The sequence below is a fragment of the Anopheles cruzii genome, chromosome 3, assembly GCF_943734635.1.
Source record: "Anopheles cruzii chromosome 3, idAnoCruzAS_RS32_06, whole genome shotgun sequence".
NCBI classification, from domain to species: Eukaryota; Metazoa; Arthropoda; class Insecta; order Diptera; family Culicidae; genus Anopheles; species Anopheles cruzii.
Window position 1 is genome coordinate 10,887,809 of NC_069145.1, and position 24,967 is coordinate 10,912,775.

At 54.4% G+C, this 24,967-nt stretch overlaps 1 protein-coding gene across 1 annotated transcript; it reads right to left on the reverse strand.

The window, feature by feature from the left end:
* Nucleotides 1-20,658: 20,658 nt before the first annotated feature.
* On the reverse strand, nt 20,659-24,504 carry LOC128269833 (latrophilin Cirl-like). Its single transcript, XM_053007239.1, has 3 exons — nt 23,916-24,504; nt 21,481-23,852; nt 20,659-21,276 (listed from the first exon to the last, which is right to left on the reverse strand). The coding sequence occupies exons 1-3, from the start codon at nt 24,448-24,450 to the stop codon at nt 20,659-20,661; spliced, it is 3,525 nt and encodes a 1,174-aa protein (XP_052863199.1). The 5' UTR covers nt 24,451-24,504.
* Nucleotides 24,505-24,967: the final 463 nt, after the last annotated feature.

Sequence of the window (24,967 nt, forward strand, 5' to 3'; positions counted from 1 at the left end):
CAAAAACGATCGAACGGCTATTTTGCGAATCATGCTCAATGAGGCAAACCTATCAGAAGACTATGCTTTGATGAGTAACGATAATTTTAATGTGTGGTTTTTCAGATAAATGTCAAAACAGATTTTTCGTTGGGTCTAAATTGGAGGTTATCAACTGAAATACACAATTTTTATGATGGACGTCCAGCTAAAAAGAGAAAAATTGACCGAAAGGTCGCGAGATTTCCGGTTCCTTAAAGTTAACTACGTTAAAGTCATAGGTAACCCATCTCAAACTAAATTGTTTCCTTAAATAAGAGATTGCTTCATTATTGCTTTTGAGAAACTTTTCTTGGAGTATTTATCGATTGCGTAGAAATCACATCACAGGCCAGAATTCGTCCTAGACCTATAGTTATGGCATGTTAGACACTAACAAATTTGACAATACATCTTCTCAACTACTCAAAAAACAAGAAAATCTTATTCACAGCGTTGGGAAAATTTGCTAAGAATTAATCAAGTTTTTTTGTTCAAACATAGATGGCGCTAAGACACCGCAACTATGCAGTTGTCAACTGTCACAGGTATCGATCAAGTACTCTAGGAGCCTTATGCATTCAGCTTCAACCTGTATTGACTACTAAAATGTCAAATCCACAAGATACGCGACCTACTTAAGAGTTTTGAGGCCCACATCCATGGAAACCGGACTGGAATGAAGCAGAACACTCTGCGGAGTTGGCTATCGAACTACGAACTATTTGGCCACCCCGACTGCTGCTGTGGCACACCGTGCGGTCACCGATGGTGCCGTCTCGCGAAATACTTTGTCCGCGTTCGGTCACCGTCGCCCGTCAGCAGCCGTCGATTCGGTGGCCATTTTCTTAAGAGCAACTTCTCACCGGCGGCCGCCGCGGCGCGCGCTATCGACGCGCTTTTCTTCCGTGGAAACGGACTTTTCCTTCCACTCGTCCTTCCTTCCCTCTCAGTCTCTGGTTGCTCTTTTCGATGCCATTTTTCAACGACTGGCAGCGCCGTCGCCCGTGTCACGCCCGTGGAATGGGATCCGGAAATCCGTCTCGTTTCGCGTGCCCGTCGTCGCCATCGTTAGATTAACAGTCCAGTGTCGCAGGTAACATGGATGTGGTAAAAACCAGGAGCAGAACCAGGATGGCCGGGCCGAGCTGTTTGTCGGGTTCGAGAATGGTTCGAAATGGTGGGGCGTATAAAAAATGGCGCAGAAAATGGCGTCCGACGACGACGGGGTGGCCGATTTTCACGCGCCAACCCTGTCGACTCGTCAGCGGCTCCACACCCGTTGGTCCACCATGGTGGTGGCCATGTTTTTTTCTGCATGTCCCTGCATCGCCTGGTCCTCGGTTCGGGGGTCTGCGCACCATTTGTTTTCCCAACCAGTTAAAGCTCAACGAGGGAAATAAATCAATCCGACCGAGCGACGAGCGAACTTTTCCCCGTTCCTCTGGTCGCCTGCCTCAGCTAGCTTGTGCCAGGTTGTGTATCTAGTTTGCCTGTCGGCTTCCGGTTCGGGTCGGCACTTTTTTATCCGCCATTCTCGCTCGCTCTGCCTTATCAGCGTTTGCTCAGCAACAGCGAAGGCCGACTGATGCGGCCGCCTGCGAGAGGTCCTGCTGGCTGTGATCAAAACAATAACTACTCCTCAAAACTCTCCACAAGTACACACGGTTCATCGCCTGCCGCTGCTGGGTGTTGCGGCAACTTGTTCTACCGAACGGACCTCCGAGCGGAGCGGGTTCTTTTGGAGTTTCCCTGGCTCGGGCTTCTTACCCTAATGGCGGAAGTAAGTGGACGCCGCGCGCTCACCCCGAGGAGGACTTCCTTGGAGCCCGGGACAATGTAAAACTTTCGTCCCAAAATCAACGCCCAGCCTGTGACAAAACCTTACCCCCCCGGCACGGCCCGGACCAAGTGAATCCTATTGCTTGCCAGCAACGTCGTCGTCGTTGTCGTCGTTGGGCATTGTTTCCGGTTGCCGGTGGAAACTTTTCAATCCAATTGTGTCGCTTTCGGGTGCCGTTGCCTGCCTGGAAGTTGTTCACTTGGAACGAAGCATTCCTTTCCGGAGAGCATGGGGGCCACCGCTTTGCAGTCGGCGGATCGAGGACCAACAGGATCAACATCCTGGAAATCACGGTCGCACACACGAAACTTTTGTATACGTGGCCAACGGCTGCGTTAAGATTCCTCAGTAAAACTCAGTCACATCATCGGCGTGCCTAAATCTTGAGTCGAGTGACCATGGGCCACACTAGCGTCATCCGTGTGGTCGTTTGACCGCAAAAACAATAGCAAAACGGTTGGAAGGTGAAGTTGAAATTAAGTAATCAACCATGGAGAGCGGAACCAGCGGCCACGGGGCACCAGCGCCGGTGCCACCGGTTTGCTGCTGACTGACCACTGCATCATCATTTATCCAACGCTGACGTTTATGGATAAACTTTGTAGCCCAGCTCGCCCTCCCGCACCGGGCGGGCAGGGGGTTTTTGTTTTGGTTGTGGCGTGTCGACGGGTGGCATCTCCCAACGCCCGGTCCGTCTCCGTCTCTTGGTTTGTGTTGATGTGGCCATTTTCCATTTTTTTTCCGTGCGTCTGTCCATTTCTGGGGTTTCTGTTTGTTTGTTCGCCCTTTTCTGGGTTCCCTCTGCCTTGTCACGACGTGCCATCCGGCCCGGGCTCCGGGACCGGGATCGGACAACGATGTCTTCATTCCGGGCGGGATACTCGCTCAACCCGTGGGGTGTGCAACCTTTATTATGCTACCAGCAGGCGACACACAGACACACACACAGCGAGCTGGTTTTACAATTTCATTTTGCGTTCCCCATCGTTTATTGTAATCTTCGGCACTGTTTTTTTGTTTGTGTGGTTTTCCATCAACCCGTCACGAGAACCACGAGGTCCTTTTCCTTCTGGGCGGTGTGTACTACTAGGGCCAAAAAATAGCGCGATGTTGGTTGTAACTGAGAAATTCTTCATTGGAGCGCCGTGAGTCGCAGAGACTGACCAAGCACCAAAAGTGATGTCGAAAGTGTTTGGAATACAAAAGAGAATTGGATTTTCTCAGCGACACCGGAATAGCAAATCGGAATACATTAATGCTTCTCAACTCCTAATATTTCGAGTTAATGAGATCCTCATAAATGAGCCATGAACAAGACAAGATTGAGAGTCAGTGGTTTCCACTGATCCTTCCAACAAGATCAGCGAAGTGTCTGATTGTCAATGGAAGATACTCGAGCACCAATTGTTGATTGACGTGTAGCTCTCTGTAAGTTTATGTTGGGGATTGTCCGGGATGCTCCTTATCTTCAAGGGGCTTCTCCAAACGATTTCACAGGAGCTCGAATCAGCTACGAAAACTCCACACACTCGAACTGGCGACAGAGTCTGTCCACTGAAGCTTTTCTGTTACGATTTCAGTCGAAGGCATAGAATTTCGGACATTAATTAAGTTTAAAAATTATCTTTTGCTAGTTAACAAAACACTCAAAATTTCATGGAGACCAAGGCAGTGCTGCCAGCAGACGAAAGAATAACATTTGGTACCCCGGTGAAAATTTTGCAATCCAATTTAGATTTTAGAACTTCCCGACACTTTTCGTCCACTGTATTGATGTGTGTTCGGGGATTTTTTAAACTCGATTGACCAACGTCCCGTGCCCCGGCAAGAAGGTTCCCAATTTCTGCAAGACTAACCTTTTTTTCCCCCGTTCGGGATCCTTTTCCAACGGCTCCAACAGCCACCCCAAATGGGGTGCAAAAACGGAATGACTTCCTTTTTCTCTTCCTGCTCGTCTACGGACTTTTCGGCTCCCGGATCCGTGGGGAGCCGCTGGTAGCCGGCGGGACATGGTTTCCGCACCCGTTTTCGTTCCGCCGGTCGGTCCTCGGTTGAGTTGTCAAGAAAACGCTCGCCACCGGACCCCCCGGACCGGATTGGGGCCAGTTTTGGGGTCGTTTCGTCACCGGTTGCCTACTTTGAAGCCCAACGACTACGACATCGACGACGCGTCACCCACTTTGAAGAGACCAATTTTTCATCACCTTCCCCGCTGCTTCGCGGAGGGCGGCGGGTTGGTTCAGGACCTTGACATCGCAGCCCCGTCGGAAAAGAAAACGGACCGTGTGTACTGTGTGTGTGTGTGTGTTGATAAATTCTTTTTCACACTTTACCGACAAACACAAACTGAAAGCGGACGGTCGGGTGTTGGAAAAACTTCGACCCAGAGCACGCGGGCGGTCGGCCAAGCTAGAACGATGTGCCGCATAGCCGAGCACATTAACCAACCCCCCCCGGTGGGTGGCCTGGCCTTTAGCAGGGCGGTTAATCGTGTTCAGCACATGAAAAGCATATTAAGGACCATCATCGGAGCGGCAGAGTCCAAGCGACAGCGAGTGCTCGTTCCCTTCGGCTTGACTTCACTCGAGAAGGTGCACATTTTGAAGGTGTCCCAACGAACCGGTCTTCCGGTCTGAGAAGTTACGGAAAGCCCCACGCCAGCCCGGCACACTACGGAGAACACTGCGAAAGGATGTGTGTGCATGCATGCGGAACCAGAAGCCCCACCACCTCCGGGCTCACCGAGAGCATCGTCTCAGGTCGGTGGGACCGGACCGGGCCGACCCACGTTATCGCCTGTCCATCGCCATTTTATTGTCCATCCAGCGGTGCCAGTTCCGGGCCGGGGCTCCCAGGAGAGTAGTTTCTTGAGTGTCTTCGCCAGCTTCCTTCTACTAGCGCCACAGGCCATGGCCAGGCCAGGTGTACAACAACATCCTCACAAGCCCCAGTCTCTGGTCCGTGTCCGGGGGGGGATTCTGTGTGAAGGTGTTTGGAATAATATTAGTCAAGTGCCACAATGGCACACACACACACAGGCTAGCACCGAAAGCCCTATCTTTCTGCCGCATTTGCCGAACGCCGCCAATGGGTTGGGGCTTTATTGTGGGCCTCTCTCTCGGTTTCTCTGTCTCTTGGGGCTTTGTTATGCCGTGCGGGACGTGTGCTGGTGCAGCAATATTACCGTATACAAGGCTCCTGCCACCCCTCTGGGGTTACTCTCGTCTCTCGCGGACAGCCCTGCCACTCGTGGTGTTTGATCTCGTTCACCGCACGGAGCAGCGCCTGTGCCGCGTTGTGTTGTGCTTTATCCCTTCTTTCGGTCGCTCCGACCCGGTTCGGTTCGACAACGGAAACACGGAAACACAAGCCAAGCATCAAGCATTGTCTTGTGCGTGTGTGTGTGTGCGGCAAGGCAAGGTCCTTGCGCAAGGACACGTTCGGTACTCATTGTCGTCGTCATCGCCACCATCATCATCATCGCCGTCGTCGGCGTCGGCGGCGGCGTCGTCTGCCGAGTGGCAGATAAAGTTCTCCCCTTAGTACTCCCGCAGCTCCCGATGGGGGCTCAAGGATAATGGTCCCATGCTTACGCCATTGTGTAGCGCACCCCGGCCCAGCCAACGGGCCAGCCCACTGGACTGGACGCCGGAAACCGGAGGATGTGTTTCGCAACCGGCTCGCAGTTCCGGGCGCGGCGCGACCATTCGGGGCGTCGATGCACGTCGCACGCACCGACCATATGATAGCATTATCGTGTTGCTTCAGCAGGCTCCTCCAGCCCCCCGCCGGTTCCGTGGCCCCTTTCTGACATTGCTTTACATCTCGCGATGGTAATCCACGGGCCGAGTGCGCACACAACTCGGAACTCGCCGAGTGGGTAAACAACTTCGCCTGGCGTGGCCTGGTTGGTGTGTGCCGGATACTGTGACTTTTTGCCGGTTGGCCGGACGGTGGCTACACTTTCCAGTGTAATTAGTTAAATCATGTGTATAAACGTCACGGCCGATTGGAGTAGGTGACCGAGGTCCAACATGCTGGGCGCCCATAATCCGTGCCAGCCAGGAAATCGGCCAGGAAAACGCAGAATCGGAAGCCCTAGCTTGGTGTCCTAGTCCTGCGTGTTTGGTTTGTTTCGACAATAACTAAAACCCCCGGCAACACGCCCTGTCATACTCCGGTCCGGTGTTCTCGTTGCGAAGCCGCTTCCGTTCGCCGGGACCGAACGTTCCCGGAGAAGATATCTTGGTCAATTCTCTGCAAACAACTTCCGGGCGCTGCAGCGGACGCAGCTAACCATGGAGCGCATGGAGAACCACATTTGGCAGGTTTGGTCGTGTTTTAGACTTCCATGTTCCTGACTTCTTCAGCATCATCGAACACGGCCGACCGACCGTCTCTGGGGCGATCGATCTAGGGAGCGGGAAAATGCGGCTACCAACAATGTGCCCAGGCAGGCACCTTCTTGACCTTGCGCACCACCTCCGGTGGTGGTGGTCCAAAAATAGACAGTAACCGGCACTGCAGCAGGAACGGACATTCTGGGCACATTAGGGCACCCGGTTACGCAAATGGTTCTCGATCGAACACCGTCGGACGAGATGTTACGATTCGGGGAAAAGAGTTCGCTCGACCCGGGAATTTCTGTCCCACCGAGGACCAGTTAACCCCCGCTCGGATCGCACTTTGCACGGATCGAGCCCACCGACACCGAATCAAAAAGGGAAGCCACATCAGAAGCACCATTTTTTGAATTAATAAATATCGCCAAAGACTCATCCCGGACGGCCGGCCGACCGGGTTTCGGTTCCGAGGGCTTTTTTTTCCTGCCCCAGGTCACTCGTGGTGGCCATTCCGGCGTTGAGCAGGCCATTTTTATTCATGCGGTAAAAAAGCAATTTGCGAAGCGAGCGCGAAGGGGATGAGCGCGGGCGATCCTTCCCCGGGTTGGACTCTGGCTGGGTTGGGTATCGGTTTGGCTTCCATTACACATCCTGTTCTATTTCGCTCGATTACACCCGGACGCTCGGTGCGCTCGGCCATGTACGCCGCGCCCCACAGCCCAGCATTGTCCATCGGCCCACCCTCCTCCGGTTCGGTATCAAATGGCCATCAGGGAGCGATACACGACCCGTAACCATATTCCCGAGTGCCTCACTCTGTCCGTGTCCGTCCGTGTCCGTGTGTGTCTGTGTAATGGATAGGATGGATGGATTAATCCTTGGACTGGCTCGGATCGCCTGGACGCTAGGACCGAGTACAAGCCCTAACGAGGCCGCAGAACGGTGGGTGCACCCGGTGCCCGGGGGAGCATTAGCTTATGTTCCGTCTTAACGTTACGATACAAATTTAGCACAAATTCAGCATCGCAGCGGAGCATTGCATTGCTAATCCGGGGCCAACATTAATTTCTTCATTGCAATCTCCAAATGTGCAGCAGCCTCTTCCCGCAACCCTCTCTCTCTCTCTCTCTATCTCTCGGGCATTTGGCATCTGATGGAAACAAACGGTTACGGCGCGCGCGAGAGTTGGCGAAACATTCTTCTTCCTATACTAGTTCCGCCGTCGACATTCCGTCGGTAACGATCCGGGACCTCCGGCACGGCTCGCAATCCTTCCCGAGATTCGGTTCGGGACTTTTTTACCACATAACACCCAGCTCGGCCGAGTTCGCCGACTCTGGTCTGCTTCGGGGTGGGAGCCTGTCAGAGCAGGTTGTGGTTTTCCACATTCGGATGTTCCCGGAATTCCCGGCGAGCGATGGTTCTGATGCCCCCATTGGCACGTTGTGTTCTGTGGGGCGCCATTTCTTGAGAACGGCCCCAGAACTAGCAAATGAAACATTTTAGCTGCACCTAATGGCACAGAGGTTGTGGCTCTCGGAAAAGATGTCGTATCATCGTCCGAAAAGGAGCACCAAGTCCACTTATGGGCGCTTGGAAGGATTCTCGCGTGACACGCTCTGATTAATTAATCTACGGTGGTGGTGGAGTGATTCGCAGTTTCGGGCGTCGATCCAGAAGGTTGGTGTAGAAAGGATACTGTTAAAAAGTACGTTTTTTAGTAAAAGTTCGAAACGCTCGTAATGCTATTAAAAATAGAGCCTAATATTTGTTGGTCTCTCGGAGACCAACCTCGTCAAGAGTTCATTGTGTGAGAAAGACAAGGTCTGTTATCAATTCGTTGTTGAAAACTATATGTATGTAACTATGAGGAATTTAATATCTCATCTTATATCAATATAATAATTTTTAAATCGTTTGGTCGACTAAGGGATAGGATCCCGACTGAGCTCGGTATTGAAATGGAGTTGGAATTCGATACTCCTGAATTGGAACCTTTTCCACGATCTTCCCAATATTTGACCCTCATAAACTGTGGGCCGTACGCTACAAAAACACCCGTATCAGGCGAACGTATCGGGAACGCTACTGATGTTTGTATCATCGTTTTGATGGTTACTTTGCATTTATTCGATCGTTCACGTAGATCACCTGGAAGAAAGGCCAGAAATTTTCAAGTATATTTTTGGTCCACTTCCACACTGTTCAAAGCAAACGGGAAACGGGGTTTCTAAAACAGGGCACAGACAGATTTGGTCTGAGCCCCCTATAGTCGAACCCCAAAAGGGACCGTTGAGAGGTACACCCTAAGGAGCCAAACAAACAACCGAACCACTGGTCGCCCTGATCTGATTGAAGATCAACAATCACGGGTGACGATGTGTCGTCGTCACCGTCCCTGTCCATTCCCAGAAGGCCTCCCAAAACACCAGCGGCACGGCAATGCAATTAGAAAGCCATTGGTCAAACGTTGAAACTGCGTGCTCCACGAAGCCCGTACCTGTAACAAGAAGGCGCACGCTCGGCCCTCGGAAGGAAGGCCCGCTGCCGGCCCGGCGCCGTCGAAAAAAGGGTGTCCCAAAAGCCCCATCTAATCTCAGACATGTCGCCACCGGAACCGGCGCGGCATCCGACAGCGAGCGCGATGAGAAACGGGCTGATTGGATTAGTTTTCAATTTTTCCCGACGACCACTGGCCCGACGTAAAGCCAAAAAAAAAAAACGGGGAACATCGGCCATTTTCAGCCGGACACGTGACCAAGCGCGTCCGCGAAACCTAGAGTTTTTTTTCTCGTCTCTACAGTGCACGGACCGAAACACTCGATTCGCCCCGGACCACTTAGACGCTGGACACATGTATGTTCATTTCTCCCGGTGCCATCCTGGTGCCGACCGGGACCGGAACCGCAAACCGAAAGTTATTTGCATAACCTCAAACCGGTGGTTCCGTGGAAGCATTGACAGACCGCGGTCCCCCAGCCCGAGTGGCGCCCCGGCCGAGATTCTACTCCCCAGCCCAAGTGGCCAGCGCAGCGAGTGCAGCGAGCGTAAAAAGCCAAATCCCGTCGCACCGGGACAATGGCGCACAAGTCGTCTGGCGCATCCCGGCTGCTGTTGCGGTTTATCCAATGAATTTTTAAGTCAGCCGGGCCGAGGGCCGAACATTCGGCCCCAAACGGGGCCACAACTCGGGACGGTGCGCTTCCGTTGGAACGAACGATCCGTCGATGATACGGCCACCAGAAGTTGTCTCGTCCCCGCCGACGACGACAACGACGACGACGAGATGTTGCATTGTGAAATTGGATTTTCTCTCTGGTGTGGAGTCGGAGTCCGGATAAAAGACTCCAACCGGGAGTCGTGGTGAAGGTGGACATCTCGGTGGCCTATTATGGCACCCGATGATGGTCCAAGAATGGCCCAAGATGACGTACCAAACCTGGAGAGGCTTGTGTGCTTCCGGCCCCCGTTAGGTGGCTCGATTATTGGCCGTCCGTCCAGTGCGGTGCGCGCTGGGATAGGCTAATCGAATTGGAAACGCTCCCCCCCCCCCCTGGGCCCGGTAACAGCTTGTGTGACCCCGCACCTGGCCGGCCTCGGTAGCTACTCGGTACCTGTTGGCCGTCTCCGGGTTCCCCGGGTGGCCTTTAAATCTCGTTCGGACGTCCAAGGAGTCTAACCTGATAAAGATGTTAACCTGCCTTGCGGCTGCGCCAGTGTCCCCGGCCGTGTTCACCGGCTCCCCTTGCCGCCCGGGCTAATATTGTTTCGCCTTCTCAAATCTTTCGGCCTCGCACCGTAAATCGTAAATACAGTTACCGGTGCCCCGGGTGCATTAGTATTCACGTCACGGATACGGCTTTCTTCAGCTTCCCGCTTCCAGCCCGGGTCGCGACTGCACTGCGACGGTGCTCCTCTTAAAGGTTTGATCTTTCTTTTGGGGGGGAGGTCGGAGATCCCAAGAAAAAAGTGCCCAAAATGTGCGGCTTGAGTCATAAACTGCCCTCGACGTGTGTGTGCGGGGAACCGATGCCCGAACTAAAAGTTTCCGGGGGACCAAACATGCAACCTGGGCAGAGAACTCGTAGAAAAAAGGGGGACTTCACCGCCTCCGAATTGGTGTTCCAGTATCCCGAACGACACAAAAAAGGCCCGGGTCGGCTCCAGCTGGCGAAGTAAAAACCGGAAACCGGATATTGCCGGCCAGTACTAGTAGTTCCAGGGAGAGTCCAGGCAGTCCAGGGCCGGGCCGTGCAGAAATGTGTGGCATTCACCGAGCCGTTCTACGGACCGTCCACACAATTGCCGTCGGTCCGTAATTGGTCGTTCAATTCTCGTCCAGGTCCGGAGTGTCCAGCGGCGAGTGTGTGCCGGACCTGCACCATTTGACTACCTGTTCTTTCTGGGGCGCGTCACGCGTGTTGTGGGCGACGTAACTACGTTCCATTTCACCGTAACGATGATGGACAGCGAGAGGCGAGCTTTTTTTTCTGGCGAACTCAGAAAACGTGTCTTGGTCCGACGCGACCGGAACGCCCCGTGTTCCGCTCGGGATGTGAGGGCCCGGTGTCGATGTCGCTATCGATGTCCTTAACGTCGGGTGTGTGAGAACTTTCCCAACCTTCTCATCCGCAAATAGTTTCTGATCCCGATCAGATCGCAGCGAGGGCGAGTGAGAAAACACTTGGCCAGTATTTAGTGAAAAGAACGCAAAAATGCCCTGCCGTTTGACCGGTAGATCACGTACTGCGCCGGTTGGGGAGGGGGGAATCCAGCAAAAAACCTCCGAGTTCCGTGGAACCGGAAACAAAGCAGAGGTTCGGCGGCACTAGGTACATCAATATCCGTACCGGGGGTTCCCGGCAATCCTTCACGTTCGTTATCCGGGCAGGTCCTAAAAATAGGTAGCCTGCTGCCCGCTCGTTGACATCATCATTAAGCCGGGAAGCACGGGGGGAGGGAAGAGCTCCTGCTGGGGCCACCCAGGCCAGGCCCGCTGACCAACTGACCAGCATCGGCGACCTAGAGACCGGGGCTCGCCAGCATCGCCGTCCGGCGATGAGTGATGGACAAAATGTCTCTCTTCCGGCCAATAAGCCCAGCCTTGGGGGCTAGCTTGGCGCGGCGGACGAGATTTTCCCGTTTCGTCCCATTTTCTGGGGCGGCCGGGAAATGACTTTCGATCCAATCAGATGTACGCTGGCAGGCCTGCCCCTCGGAACAGGGGTTTTCTGTTCTCCAGTTATTTTGGGTTTCCTTCCGTCAACCGATTTCGATTTATTTTACCCTCTTCATCTCGAGCCACCTTGACCGCCGAGGATGCCTTCCGAGCTGGTTCCGAGGCTCGTCAGGATCTCGTAAACTGTGGTGTTGGGTATGGAGCAGCAGCAGCCATCGGTCCTGCGGTGTACGGAGAGTGTCTTAAACGGTTTTCCTTCGCACAGCCAAACACACACACACACAAACACTTGCTGGCCATGGTTCTTAATCTTCCCGGCCGTGAACGTGAAGGATCCGGATCCAAGGGGATTCTGGGCGCCCTCATTTTTGCTCCTTAGCTCCTCGCTCGGAGAGCCTTTTTTCGGGGAGCTCCTGATGCTTTTCCCAACAATTTCCTTCGCGTTTTCCACCCCTTTTTTGCTTCCTTTCCTTTGCCAGTTTGTTTGCCTTCCGTGCTGAGCGGGCGGGCTTTTCTTGACACCTCCGACCGGTTCCGCTCCGGTGGCGACCGAAGCCTCAGCCTCAGTCGTCCGTTACCGACGTTACGCGTCCGGGAAGGATTTCCCCAGAGAGGTTCCGCGACGCGGCCGCTAAAGAAGTAGCGCTTTCCTAGCCTCCGCCTCCGCTTGGCGTAGAAATTCGCCCGAAAAAAAGCCCCTTGGAGCCCGAGTTTAAAATTGAAGAACCGAAAACATTTCCACGGCCAGAAGAAAAAAACGACCACGCAGAGGTCGGTGTAGTGATTCGCCGTCACGAAGTGGAAAACAATCTCTTCATCAGCCCATCAACGGCCCCCGGGTCGGCGCTGTGTTTCGGCGCCACGGTCTGCCGCCAATCGATCGGGGGCTAATCGGGGCACTAGCAACCGGCGTGGGCTTTTTTCCGTCTCCGGTCCCGGGTGGGTGGTCCCGGGATTTTTGTTCGCTTCGCGGTCGACCGCATCGTCGAATGGACGACCTTGAAAAGTGGCAACGGTTCAAATCACGGTTCGATCCCTCCCCAGGCCATAGCCACCCCCCACAGTGGCCCATTCCTTTTCAATTACATTTAACACCTCATCGACCTCATAAACCTGGCGGGGCCGTTGTTGGGGCAGAAAATGAAACTCACAGTCCGGACGCCTCGCAAGAAGATAACCCAACCCACCCAAGCAAGGCCCACCAGAATGGCCAGAAACCGATTGGCCCTTTGGCTCGATTGCCCTAAGCTAGTGCGGGGGCGGCATCGGTGCGCGGGGGGAAGTGGACTTCAAAGCGTGTGTTGAGTGAGTGATAGCTTCATCACACACACACAGAGAGTGCGAAGTGGAGCCCTTTGGTGGATTTAACAAGCCGTAAAATGGCAATAGCGAAAATTGGCAACAATAAGTGGCGAAATAAAATCGGCCCCACTTCTGAAAGAAAACACGGAGAGTGAAAGAGAGTACCGTGCCACACACACACACACACGTACACGTATCGATCATATGGTTCATTTCGGGTTGCCAAATATATAAACTAATCCTGCGGCGATCCTCGCCCGGCTTTTATGAACTTCCCACGGCGGGTGGGAAGGATTGATGGCCAGGCGCGCGCGTTGGCAGCTCTGAATCTCGGCTTTTCATCATTTCCGGGCCCCAACAGGGGCCACCGAAACAGGGAGTTTGAATCCTTTTTTTGTTGCTGGTGGCCGTTTTTTACGACTCTGGCAGGCAGGTATTATAAATGGAAAGTGAAGATCCGTTCCCACAACACTCCCAAGGAGCGCCACACGGGCCCTCGTCGTCGTTGTTGCGGATAAAAAATGGCCCATTTCGGGAGGCCATTTTTACTTTTCTTTTATGATTTATTTTTGCATCTCAAAATGAGTGGCTGTCTGGCGATACGTCAGCCATGCGCGGCTAGCGTGATTTACGGTTTGGGTTCTCAAGAACTGAGGCTACAAATTTTCATTAAAAACTGTAAAACTGTAATTCAAACATTCGATTGGCGCTGCGTGGGACCATACTCGCGGTGAGCTGTCTCACTACTGGGGACTATGAGTGAGGGCTCCTCATCTCATTTCATCTGCTCATCGTGAACCGCTTTCGGGGCTCCGGTTGAGGCTCATTTTCCGATCCGAAATGGTAAAGGCGTTGCCGTGGTTTCATTTGAGGTTGGCTACGGTGGTTCCATCATTGTTACAACGAACGCGCCTTTTGAAACTGGATAGCGTTGATCGTCGGGTTTCTGTCTCGTTCGCGCATTGTTGAGTATTATAATTCAATGATCAGAAATTGAGCAAGTAGAAATATGAGCGAAACACAGAAAAAAACCAATTAAACGCTGTAAAATATGAAACCCTTCACAAATTACCTTATGTGCTCGACATTCGGTTTGGACTCTGTAAGTGAGGATGGAGCAGGAAATGTTGCTGCCATAGCCGGCCTTCCTGTGGCCGATTGACCGATACTTTAAACAGTAACCAGAAGATTGGTTTGGAATCATTTAAAGCATCTCGTTGTATAAAGACAGGAAGCTCATAAGTTCCCAATGGATTCAGCACAAAACAAATCCATAGACAAACCTTTCGATTGGCCAAAGGCTATTACTAAACATGTTTGGTGACCAATGGAAAGGGGAATCGACCTCTCAAAAAAGACTTCTAATCTAGGATCAGGGATAGATTGGAAGGAATTGGTTTAGCATGCTTGGATGCTACCGCTTGACCTAATTATTTATTCTGAAGTTCACTATTGACAAATGCATAGATTACCAGAAAGGATCAAGGAAACATCGATAATGTATCGTTCTAAAGGATACTGTTTCTTTCTCAAACTGGGCACATTTCTGACAGGGACAGCGAAAGTGGGATTCATGGCTGGAAAGATTCGATACATCCTTTGTACAGTTTGGACCTTGCATTTTATAGAAACACAACAAAGATCCTTAAACCGAATTTTCATCAAAAGAAGAGGCAACCTTCGTGACCAATTATTTTGAAGAGAAAAAGTACTACTTTTCCGAGCACTATTTGGACGGGATCAAAACTCAGAAAAAAATCTGTATATCTTGTACCTTTGTTAGTTCGAAAACTTTATGCACGACCTCCGTAGCACATGAACACACACCCAACGCTTCCTTTGATCAGCAACCCGCAATGCCGAACCCAAGCCACAAAGAAACTGCCCCGATGGAAACTTTAAACCCGAAATGGCCACCGAAAGCCCCAAACTTTCGGGCTTACGGGCCCAAGCATCGAATGCGGCAGCAGCTCCGGCATGGAAGTTAATCTTTTAGTGACGTTTCGGTGACTTTTACCCAAAAATGAAGCCCTCCGGTATTAATAATTATTTACTTAAATAGAGTGTAGCTTTCTTCGCCAAGCGACGCCAAGCGACCGAAGGGGCCCGGGAAAACCACACTCCATTTCGTAATTTCGTGTCCCCGCCCCGCCACCGAAACGCCGCCGCTGCACAAACCGGCCCCGAATTATGAACTTCCTTAATTCCGGTTTCTGAGAAGCGAGCGAAACAAGGCATCCGGCGCGGGCCGGCGGACGACGAGCCGCCACACAGCCCACTTACAAATTCCCCATTAATCCGATAACCTGTCCCGCATTTTGATTTCATCAGCAACGGCGCACGCAGCGAGAAGCGTCGAGAGCCGGGAACGTCGCCGTCAACGCACCGCCGCGGCAGCAGCAGCAATCAGCAACAATCAGCTTAACGGCGGTGGTCGAAGGAAAACCGGCCCGACCCGGCCCAGCCCGGCCAGGCTGGCGGAAAATCTGAAAACTGAATCAACCACCCAGAACCGGATCTCGGCTCGGGGATTACCACCGTTCGGGGTCCCGTTTTTCCGTCACGGCCCCCCGACCACGCCACCACCATATTGGCGGTGTGGCCCAAATCTAATCTGCTCCATCGAGTCGCCGGGCTGGGCCACCCACACACCGACGGTCGCCGGGGCCACGTCGCGATCTATTGATGTTTCAATTATGAAGCAGAAGACGCTTTCAACGGTCCCGACGTCCGGCGGGGTTTTCCAGGAATCCGGACCACCGGCCGCCGGCCGCCTCCGTTCGTGGAACAACGGCTCTCGGACGCGCGCGAACAATCGATCCGGGGGCGATGGGGACGATAAGCGGCAGCGATTAAGACGTTTGCTGCGGAATCTCCGGATAGGAAAAGGATACGTTTTTATTCCTTCCCAGCCCAGCCCGAAACGCCGAGTTGGGAGGTGCCGGTTTTTCCGCTTGTTCGTCGTGAAACCTTCTTTCAACAACACAAAACACACACAGACACAGGTGGCAGCAAACGTCGTGGAGTCGTAGCTGGAAAATTTGAGTTGGCGACATTTTAGGTTGGCGAAAAGGAAATCTATTATTTGCTCTGTAGATGGGGCTCGGTCGATATGTCGTAAAGCAACGATCACACAATTTTAAGCTTATTCTCGTTGTAAAAGTGACAATTCACACAATTTTGTTTGTTCCATTCAGATACTGTAACAGCTAATTACTAATTAGCTAACGTCGATAAAACTACAGAAATAATCGAGTTTAATCCGTTTCATCGCCCAGGAGCTAAAGATCAACCATCACAGTTTTACAGTTTGAAACCATTTGCTCAAAGCAGGATTAAAAAACCAGCACTAACGGTTTGAAAGGTTCTACCGAGTATACACGCATGGTGGGATTTGAAAGGAATAATTTATTATGAGTTGCTTCCGTATGGTCAAACACTAGATTCAGATGTGTACTGTCAAGAACTGGACCATTTGAAGCTAGTGATTGACCAGAAACGGTCAGCAACAGAAGCGGTGGTGTGTTCCATCAGGACAACACAAGGCCACACGCGGTTGTAGTGACTCGCCAGAAACTCTGGGAGCTTAATAGGGAAATTTTAATACATCCACCGTATAGCCCGCACCTGCCACCTTTTTCTCGCATTGCAAGACTTCCTGAGTCATAAGAAATTGGGATCTACAGAAGGTTGTAAAAATTGATTACTAGAGTATTCCGCCGACAAGGAAGAAGACTTCTATGGGAGAGGCCTTCTATGAAGTTGGCCTTTCAAATGGAAATAAACTGTACAACAAAATGGTGCATCTTTTACCCACCACCCGGAACATGCCGAAACATCTTAAATGAATTCACAATTCACGCAAAAATAACGTTTTTCCTTTTCCCCAACCTAAAACATATTTTCACCCTTGAAGGCAACACGGTGAACCTTGTCAAGAAAAAAAATTGCAAGTCGCAAGCGGCCGCTCTGGCCATCGGGGGGAGGGCCATCGGGTGGCGGTGTGTGCTCCGGAACGGAGAGTGTGTGTAACATTCACGGACGGTGCGCAACACGAAAAGCGTGCGGACAAATTGGGACATCCATTACGGAATGGTTCCGCATCTCCTGCCTTCCTTTGTGGGAGAGTACCATCGAGCGCGTATGTACAGGGAGGGTCCTTTTTCGGAGGATCTGATCCTTTTCGAAGCACCAGCACCCTCCGGAGTTCGCCGAAGAGCAAGAGTTCGTCGTCCCGTCCGGTCGCATTGCATTGCGACCGAGAGGGACGACGACCCCGTTGGCGAAGGGACCGTCCGTCCGTTCGCCGCCCGCCCGTGTATCGATTCCGGGAGGGCACCCTTATGAAAGGGAGCTGGCGGAGCAAAGTGGAACAGAATGACCGAGCATTGAAACAGCGACGGCAATAAAAGCCACAATCGGAGGGCGGAAAAACCTACCACCCACCTGGCAGGAGCCGGGCCGGAAAATCATCGTCAATCCGATTTGGGTGGCCTTTCGCATCGGCCCGCAGGGGGGTGGTTCGATTTTCCCATTTTCGGCCGGTGAGCCTCCGGTTTACAAAATGTTCGCTTCCTCTCTTCGGTGGTGACTCGGGTCGCCCCGGATCCAAAAATGTCCAAAATGTATGAAAAATGACTGCCTCATGACTGCTTTTCACTTCGAGAGGTCCGCCGCCGTCCGGTTCCCGGAACCGCGGACCTTTGGCCTTTTTTGGGGGGGTTTTTCATCGGGCCGGAAAATTGTTGCTGCTCGGTTCGGAGCGTCGGGTCACCACTTGAAGCGTCGGGGCTCCTCAACGGGGATACACGCCGCGCGGGTATTATTGTTTGACTCCCGTGGCTTGCGCGGGGGGCCTCTCCATTTATTCTCAAGTCGAAGGCCGTCGCCGCCTCCGCCGCGTCGCGGACCGCGCCCCAAAAGCCCCGTTAGGAAAATAAAGCTTTTCCGAGCGATTGACTTTTATGAAACATTTATAAATTGCTACCGTTACATGGTGCCGCCGGTGGTGGTGGTGGCGGCGTCGCCGTCATCGACGACGACCCTTCCGGATCGGTAAGCGGTCGGTCGTCGGGTTGGCGAGGCCAGCAAGAGGCACTGCTGCTGGCAGAAGAACAGGACGAGTCGGGGCATTGATGAGATAAGACGGGAAGAACGAGAAAAAAAAGTCCGATACCACCGTCCGGTTCGAGGATTCGTCACGGTCCCTCCGTGTTTCACGCCGGACTCCGCCACCGTCCCGCACTCGTTGGGCGGCGCGGTGTTCCGCTTGCCGTTGAAGAAAGGCGAGCGTGTTAATGAGCTTTTCTGCTCCCCCCGTTCCGATGGGTTCCCGGTGTCGCTGCCCGCACCCACCCCCCTCACCCCCTTAATGCCATAAATGACTCATCTCGAGAATTGATCATTACCCGCATAACGATTCGTTACGCCGGCGGCGTCGTGGGCGACGCGCGAAGCGACGCGCCACACACCTCGCGTGGAAGGGTTTTCGGACCTTTTCTTAGCTCTCTCTCCCTCTCCCTCCGCGGTCTTTGACTATCTTCTGATGCCCTTCTCGGCGTCGGCGTTACCGACAACGAAGCGGATTCTGGAATCCGAATTTTTTCGAGTTTTTTTGCGTTGGATGGAAAATCTGTGCGCAAATTTGACCGTTGTTCTCCGGCCGCCGCATTGTTTTCCACCCGGCCGGAAGCCGGAAGGTTCGGAATGATTCTTGGCCGGACACGATTGTTTGTTTCAGGTTTTTCAATTTTCCAATTTTATTTCTTCGCTTCTTCGCGCCACGAACTTCGGTCTACTCTTCCGGTGCCGCCGGTGCCGCTGCCGCTGCTGGTCACCATCCGACTACTTCCCGACTTTGACTACCGTTTGTGTTCTTGGGAAGGACGGATGACACTACCAGCGGCAGGGCAAGCCGCAGCAGTTGAAGAGGACCGACTCTCTCACACAGGACCGAATTGAGATTGTATACATATCTGATAGTTGTCCTTTCGCTCTCTTTCTCTCTAATTAGATCACGTTTACGAGCCCCCCGAAGAGCTTCCCGAGGACTCGACTGCCCGGGGGTTCCGTGTGCTTATTATTGGGGAGGGCTACAAAATAATGAATTGTTGTGGGGATGGACAGCTAGCTGCTTTGAGGCGGGAATGGAATCGCTTGGCATCGCTTCGCTAGTGTTGAAATCTTGTCGTCAGAGACTTGCCCCCACGGGCGCTATTGGGTTCCTTTCCATCCATCCCTCCACGTAAGATTATGCTATCGACACTAAAAAACGCAGCTAGAGCCAATCGGGTTCTCTACACTACTCTTTCTGTATCTCTATCTCTTTACCGTTATCCAATATTTAACACCCCTTGTTCGTTTCGGGTTTGCCCTCCTTTTTCAGCTTTGCCAAGCTTTCGCGATCATTCCGCCGTACTTAATGTATTTTTACAGCTTTGTTTACTTAATTTTTACAATTGTGTGTGTGTTATTCTACGTCAAGATATGCTGCTGGTGGTGGTTGTGACTTGTTTTCTTACATTTACCAGGTGTATAAGTTGAAATTATTGGGGCGATGTTTTGCATGTGGCTAGGAGGGGCTCATTCTGAGGAAACTCGCGTGGAGATGCTCGAAGCCACGATCATACAGAACCACAGCACTCACATACGCATCTGAGACAAGCAAGTCCAAGCAAGATAACGCAAGTCCGAGAATCGTGCAGCCTCGCCAGGCTCCACTAGGTTGGTCATGTCATGAGCATGACGGACGACGTCTTCCAGTCCGTAAAGCCTTCACTTAGGTCAGAAAGCGGAAAGCAGATCTTTAAACTATCGAAATATTTTGAGTTTCGTACCGAATAAAGGCCGTTCGCGTCGAACCAGCACGAAGTTGTTCACGGCGAAGCACGTCGAGGCCATCGTTAGATAGTGCGATAGTTAGATAGTGAGATAGTTTCGGCACTTTAAAAGTGGAAATCTGTAGGACAACGACGCTTCTTCGAAATGCTGCTTTAAGGGTCCCAAAAGAAGTCGGTTTTGTATCGGATTGTCACTAGCGATGAACAATAGGTTAATGGTGAGGCCCCTAAACGAAAAAAAAATGTTGGCTTTCGCATGGCGAAGTCAGCCCATCCAGCGCAAAAGTGAAATCGATCCCTGTGAAAGCCGATGCTCTTGCAGTATGGTGGGACCAGAAGGGTATGGTGTACCATAAGCTATCAAAGTAGGGCCAAACGGCGAATACCGATCGATAACGACCGTAAAACATTGATTTAATCTTAGGCCGTAAACGGAGCGCATTCTCCAGGCCTGGCATCCGTCAGAGCATCACCATCGTATTTTGCGGTTCTCCTGAAAGTAGAATGTTTTCCTTAATCGCAACAAAACCCCTCTAACTTCAACTTGGTACACCTGGAACACGCCTGAAATCATGCGCTGGTGGCGCACCGTTCTTCTTTGAGGATGTTGATTGCAGGGGATCGAAGCTTATAAATTAAATACACACCGACGTGGTTCGCTTACAACGCATAAATGCTACACTATGCACATGGGGTTGGCCGCCGGTTGCCGACGCGCTGTCAACAACAACCGATAGGAAGGGCTACACAACTTATACGACTAAACACACGCAAAGCAGCATTGGTGGTGGTGGTGGTGGATGAACCAAACAAACGTAGAAAGGAAAAACGCAAAACACAAAAACAAAGCTACAGAGCTTACAGCTACAATCAACAACAACAACAACAACAGAATCAGTGGGACGACAACAACCAACAACCAACAACAACAACACAACAGAACAGGGCAAACAAAACGGGGTAAAACAGCACGCAACGGCGCGCAACATCATGACAGATGGTGGTGGTGGTGGTTGATGTGGTGTTCCATACCCGCGCCGTGTTGTTGTCGGTGGCCGATGTCTGTGTGTCCCTTCACCCCGCTCCTTCCCAACCCGCTCCACCTGATGGATGATCCTGCCTGCCGCTCGGGGTCTAAATGTTCCGCTTGCTCGGCACGGGAATGGCCGATCGGCCATCGGCACCCGGCCCCGTCGATGGGTGATGCAGATGGTGGTGGTACAGAAGGTGTTGGTGGTGGTGCAGTAACGGCGCACTGGCACTGGCGGTCGACGACGCGGAGGAAGTGATCGTACCGCATGCGTTGGCCGCGGCTGCCGCCGCCGTCGCCGACGTCGAGGCACTACTGCCGATGCTCCCCTGGTGAAGGTGATGGTGGTGACCACCCGACCCAACCGATGCTGCCGCCGTGTCCAGTGCACCGCCGAGTTCGCTGCTGCTGCTGCGGTCGCTACTGCTGCTACCGTTGTCCACACTACGATGGTGGTGTGCTCCGTCGCCGCCGCCGGCGAGCGTAATCAGCGAGGTGGACGCGATTAGAGATGATGCTGGTGGTGGGCCGCCACTGCCGACGCCGCCGAGACCTTGTAGGAGGATGGCACCAGCGGCGGTTGCGGCAGCTTCCGGTTGGTGGTGGTGGTGGTACTGCTGCTGCTGAAGGGATGATGGTGAGCCGGTGCCGGCTGCTGCTGCTGGTGATGCAGGTTGTTGCTGCTGCTGGTGGTGCTGTTGCTGTTGCTGCCGGTGCTGCTGCTGCTGCTGTTGCTGCTGGTGTTGTGGTTGTTGTTGTGGTTGCTGTGGTTGTTGAGCAGTGGCTGCGCGTAATAGATTAATTTGATTATTATTATTAATATTAGCACCAGTAGCAGCAGGACGGTACGGGAAGGGTTTGGCCAGGGGCGTAGCAAGCGGATGGGAAGGAGAACATCGGGAGGATGTAGGGTATGGCCCACTAACATTGTTGTTGAGCCGCGACACCAGATGCTGCTGCTGCGGCGGGTGCTGCTGCTGCTGATGGTGCTCGTAGCCGCCAATGCCGGGCGGTGACGGGGAGCAGCTACTTCCGCCGCCCGCCCGACCCCCATTCAGGTTGTTGAAGGTCGTCGTCACCAGGTGATGGTTGTTGTTGTTGTTGCTGGCGACCAGATTGTTCGCGTGGTGATTATGCAGGTTGTTGACACCCAACGTCGGACCCACCCCGGCCGCCGCCTGCTGTTGGAAGTCGTCCGCCAGTAGATGGTGATGTCCGATGGTCGTCCCACCCGGGGGCGGCTGCCCACCTCCCCCTGCCGCCGCTGTCAGATGATGGTGGTGCAGTAGGTGATGGTGACTCGGGTGATGCAGATCGCCACCGCCGCCACCGGTGTTGTTGTTGTGATGGTGGTGAAGGTGATGATGGTGGTGGTGTAGCCGGGCCGTGCCGGGCCCCGAGATCGATAGCCCCCCTCCGTCGCCGACGCCACTGCGGTCCATCATGCCGCGGACGACTACACCACCCGCCGATGCCACCGGGTGATGGTCCGAATCGCCGCCCAAGCCGCCGGCGCCACCACCAGCCCCTCCGTGGCGCAGCTTCGTAAAGACACCGCCGAAGAGCTTGAGGGCGAACAGGGCCACGACGGCGATCACGATCAGAATGGCGACGCTGACGTAGATCAACAGCTTCAGGTCGTCGTCGATGATCGACAGCAGCGACAGTTGCGTCTCGTCCAGTGCGTCCACGAGCAGCGCAAAGTTCGTCAGGTGATTACACACGCAAACCGTGTGCGTCTGGTTGGTGCGCTCCACGTGGCATCCGTCCTCCGACCACGCGTGGTCGATGTAGTTCCAGAACACGCACGTCGGATTCGACACGTTCTTCGTCCGCAGGTGCCGCAACACCATCCGGATCGGTTGCGACAGCTGGATGTGCCGGCCCTTGCCGAGGCTGGCCGAGATGACCTTGCTGTTCAGGAGCCGCAACCGGGGCGGTTGGTAGTGCTGATGCGCCTGCGCAGTCTGCTGCTGACTCGCTAGGGTCGTGGCTACCGAATCGGTTCGCGTGGCACCGAACGGACCGCCCCCGGACGAACCAGACGCCGCCAGGTCCGGGAGACCACCACCTCCGGTGGCTGAGTTGACCTTCTGCTGCTGCTGGGCACCCTGACCCGCCTGCTGCTGCTGCTGGATGTTGGTGAACTGCGGGCGCAGGATCTGCTCGAGTCGATCGAACGCGACGAACACGATGCGCACCAACCCCCCTTCGCTGTTCTCGATGAGGGCCGCCTTCGGGAGCTCGATCTGATCGCTGCTCACCTGCCACCGTTCGGTCGCCGAGTCCGGAAAGAGTTCCTGCGGGCGGGCAAAGTTGCGCGTCTCGAGCACCCGGATCGAGATGAGGATGTTCTTCACCTTCTGCACCACGTGCTTCTCACGCAGGATCGTGTCGGCCAGCAGGAACGCACTGTCCTCGAGCCCGGTCAGCAGCGAGGTCGCGACCCGCATCTGATCCTCCACGCTCAGATCGAGCCAGCTGGCGTGCTGCGAGCGATCGAGCAGATTGCTGCCCGTCTTCACCACACTGTTGAGCAGCTCGAACACGAGCGCCTCCCGCTGCCGCTGGTCCGGGATCGTCTCGATGTCGTGGTGCATCCGCTGCGCCATCGTCTGCACGATTTTGGTCGCAACGAGCATATCGCCGCCGTACAGTGTCTTGCTGCTCGTCACCTGCGCCAGATCGTTCGCGATCGAGATGAGCGACGATTCCGGCTGCTGGACGCGCACCTCCAGATTGTTCAGCCACAGACTGCGGCACTGCGTCAGGTCCGGCTGGTACGCGTACCAGGTCGCCAGCTCTTCAATGTCCCTCGTCGTCGCCGATTCATCGCCGCCGGGGCCACCACTAAAACTAATATCACCTTTGTTGCCATCGGCCAGCGCCAGTGGGCCGTCGGGGGCCGCGGGCGGCCCCTCACCACCCTGCTGCTGCTGCTGCTGCTGGTGGTGTTCCTGCTGCAGGTGGACGCGCTGCTCGGCGGTGAGCGAACCGAGCGCAACGCAGCGCCACTTGGCGATCCCGGTGGCGCCGCCCGGGCACGGCTGAACGTTGACCTCGCCGACGCGCGTCACGTTCCAGAACAGGTTCCGGGCGGTGCTCGGGCCACACGCGTGGCTCACATCGATGACCGGATTCGGCGGATTACCGGAGCCCACGGACACGACGTTTGTCGTCGTCAGCGACGGGCCATCGGGCGGGGCGACAGTCTCCGGTTTCCGCCGGGATCCTGGGGAAACCCCCGACAAGACGGCCGTCTGCGTGGGGAACAGGTCCGCCCCGTCGTCCTCCTCGTCTGCCGCCACCGCTCCCTGTTGCTGCTGCTTCCGGACGACCGTCGACCGATCATCGTTGACACTCTTCGCTTCCGCCGATGCCTTGCTGCGGAACGTGGTGGTCGCGGATGGTGGTGCCGGTGCGGGTTGCAGCAGCACCCCCGGCATCTTGCCACCGACGCTGGCGGGGCGGGCCGTAACGGCGCCGCCGCTAGTAGCGACGCCGGCTACCGTGACGGCGGCCGCCGTCAGGTTGATCCGGTTCAGAACCGGGCTGCGGACGGTCGAGGTGCTCCAGACGATCGGCTGCGACGTCTTGAGCCACGGTGGGCTCGGCCGGTTGGTGGTGGTTGAGGCGGCCGCCGCCGACACGCACTGGTAGTGCGCCTCCAGGTACTTGTGCGTCCCGGGGCACGGATCGCCGAACGTGGCGGTCGACGCAAGGACCGAGCAGTTCTGGCGCTGCGCACACTTGGCGTGCAGCACCCGGAGGCTCTTGGGCGACATACAGTTGACGCTCCAGTCCACGTTCCCGTGGTCGTTGCAGATCGTGATCGAGAACCGCCCGTAGTTCGCGCGGATCAGGTTAATAAGGTCCCCGTTCTCGCACTCGATCATCAGTGTTTTGCCTTCGCACGCGTACGCCGTCTCGTACTTCGGCGCTACCGCCCCGACGGTGGCCCCGGTCAGCAGGACGACCAGCAGCCACCGCCAGCTTAGTTCCCTGCTACCGCCCGACGTAGTCGTCGCCGAAGTGGGTCGATTCCGCCGCCAGAGTGCGCCACCGATGGGCGTTGTGTTAGGTTTTCGCCGTCGCCAGATGGCACTGCTACTCTGCTTCTCCCGATAGGAACTGCTGCCGGTGGCGGTGGCGGTGGCGGTGGCCGTGGCGGGGTATAGTGGCTCCACCGACCACAGGAGCGGATTGTCGTACGTTTCCGGCATCCGCCGGCCCTCCTCCGTTCCGTCGGCCGCCTCCCGTCCATCACTCGACCGTTCGGCCCTTCGTTTACGCCACTCCCTCGGTCGGGTCGTTCGCTCCATTTCGGTTCCCGTTGCACCGTCCTTCTCCTCCCTACAAAGAAACGCGGGGGGTTATGTCCTCCTGTGTCCTCGCTGCGCTATCGGAGCAGCT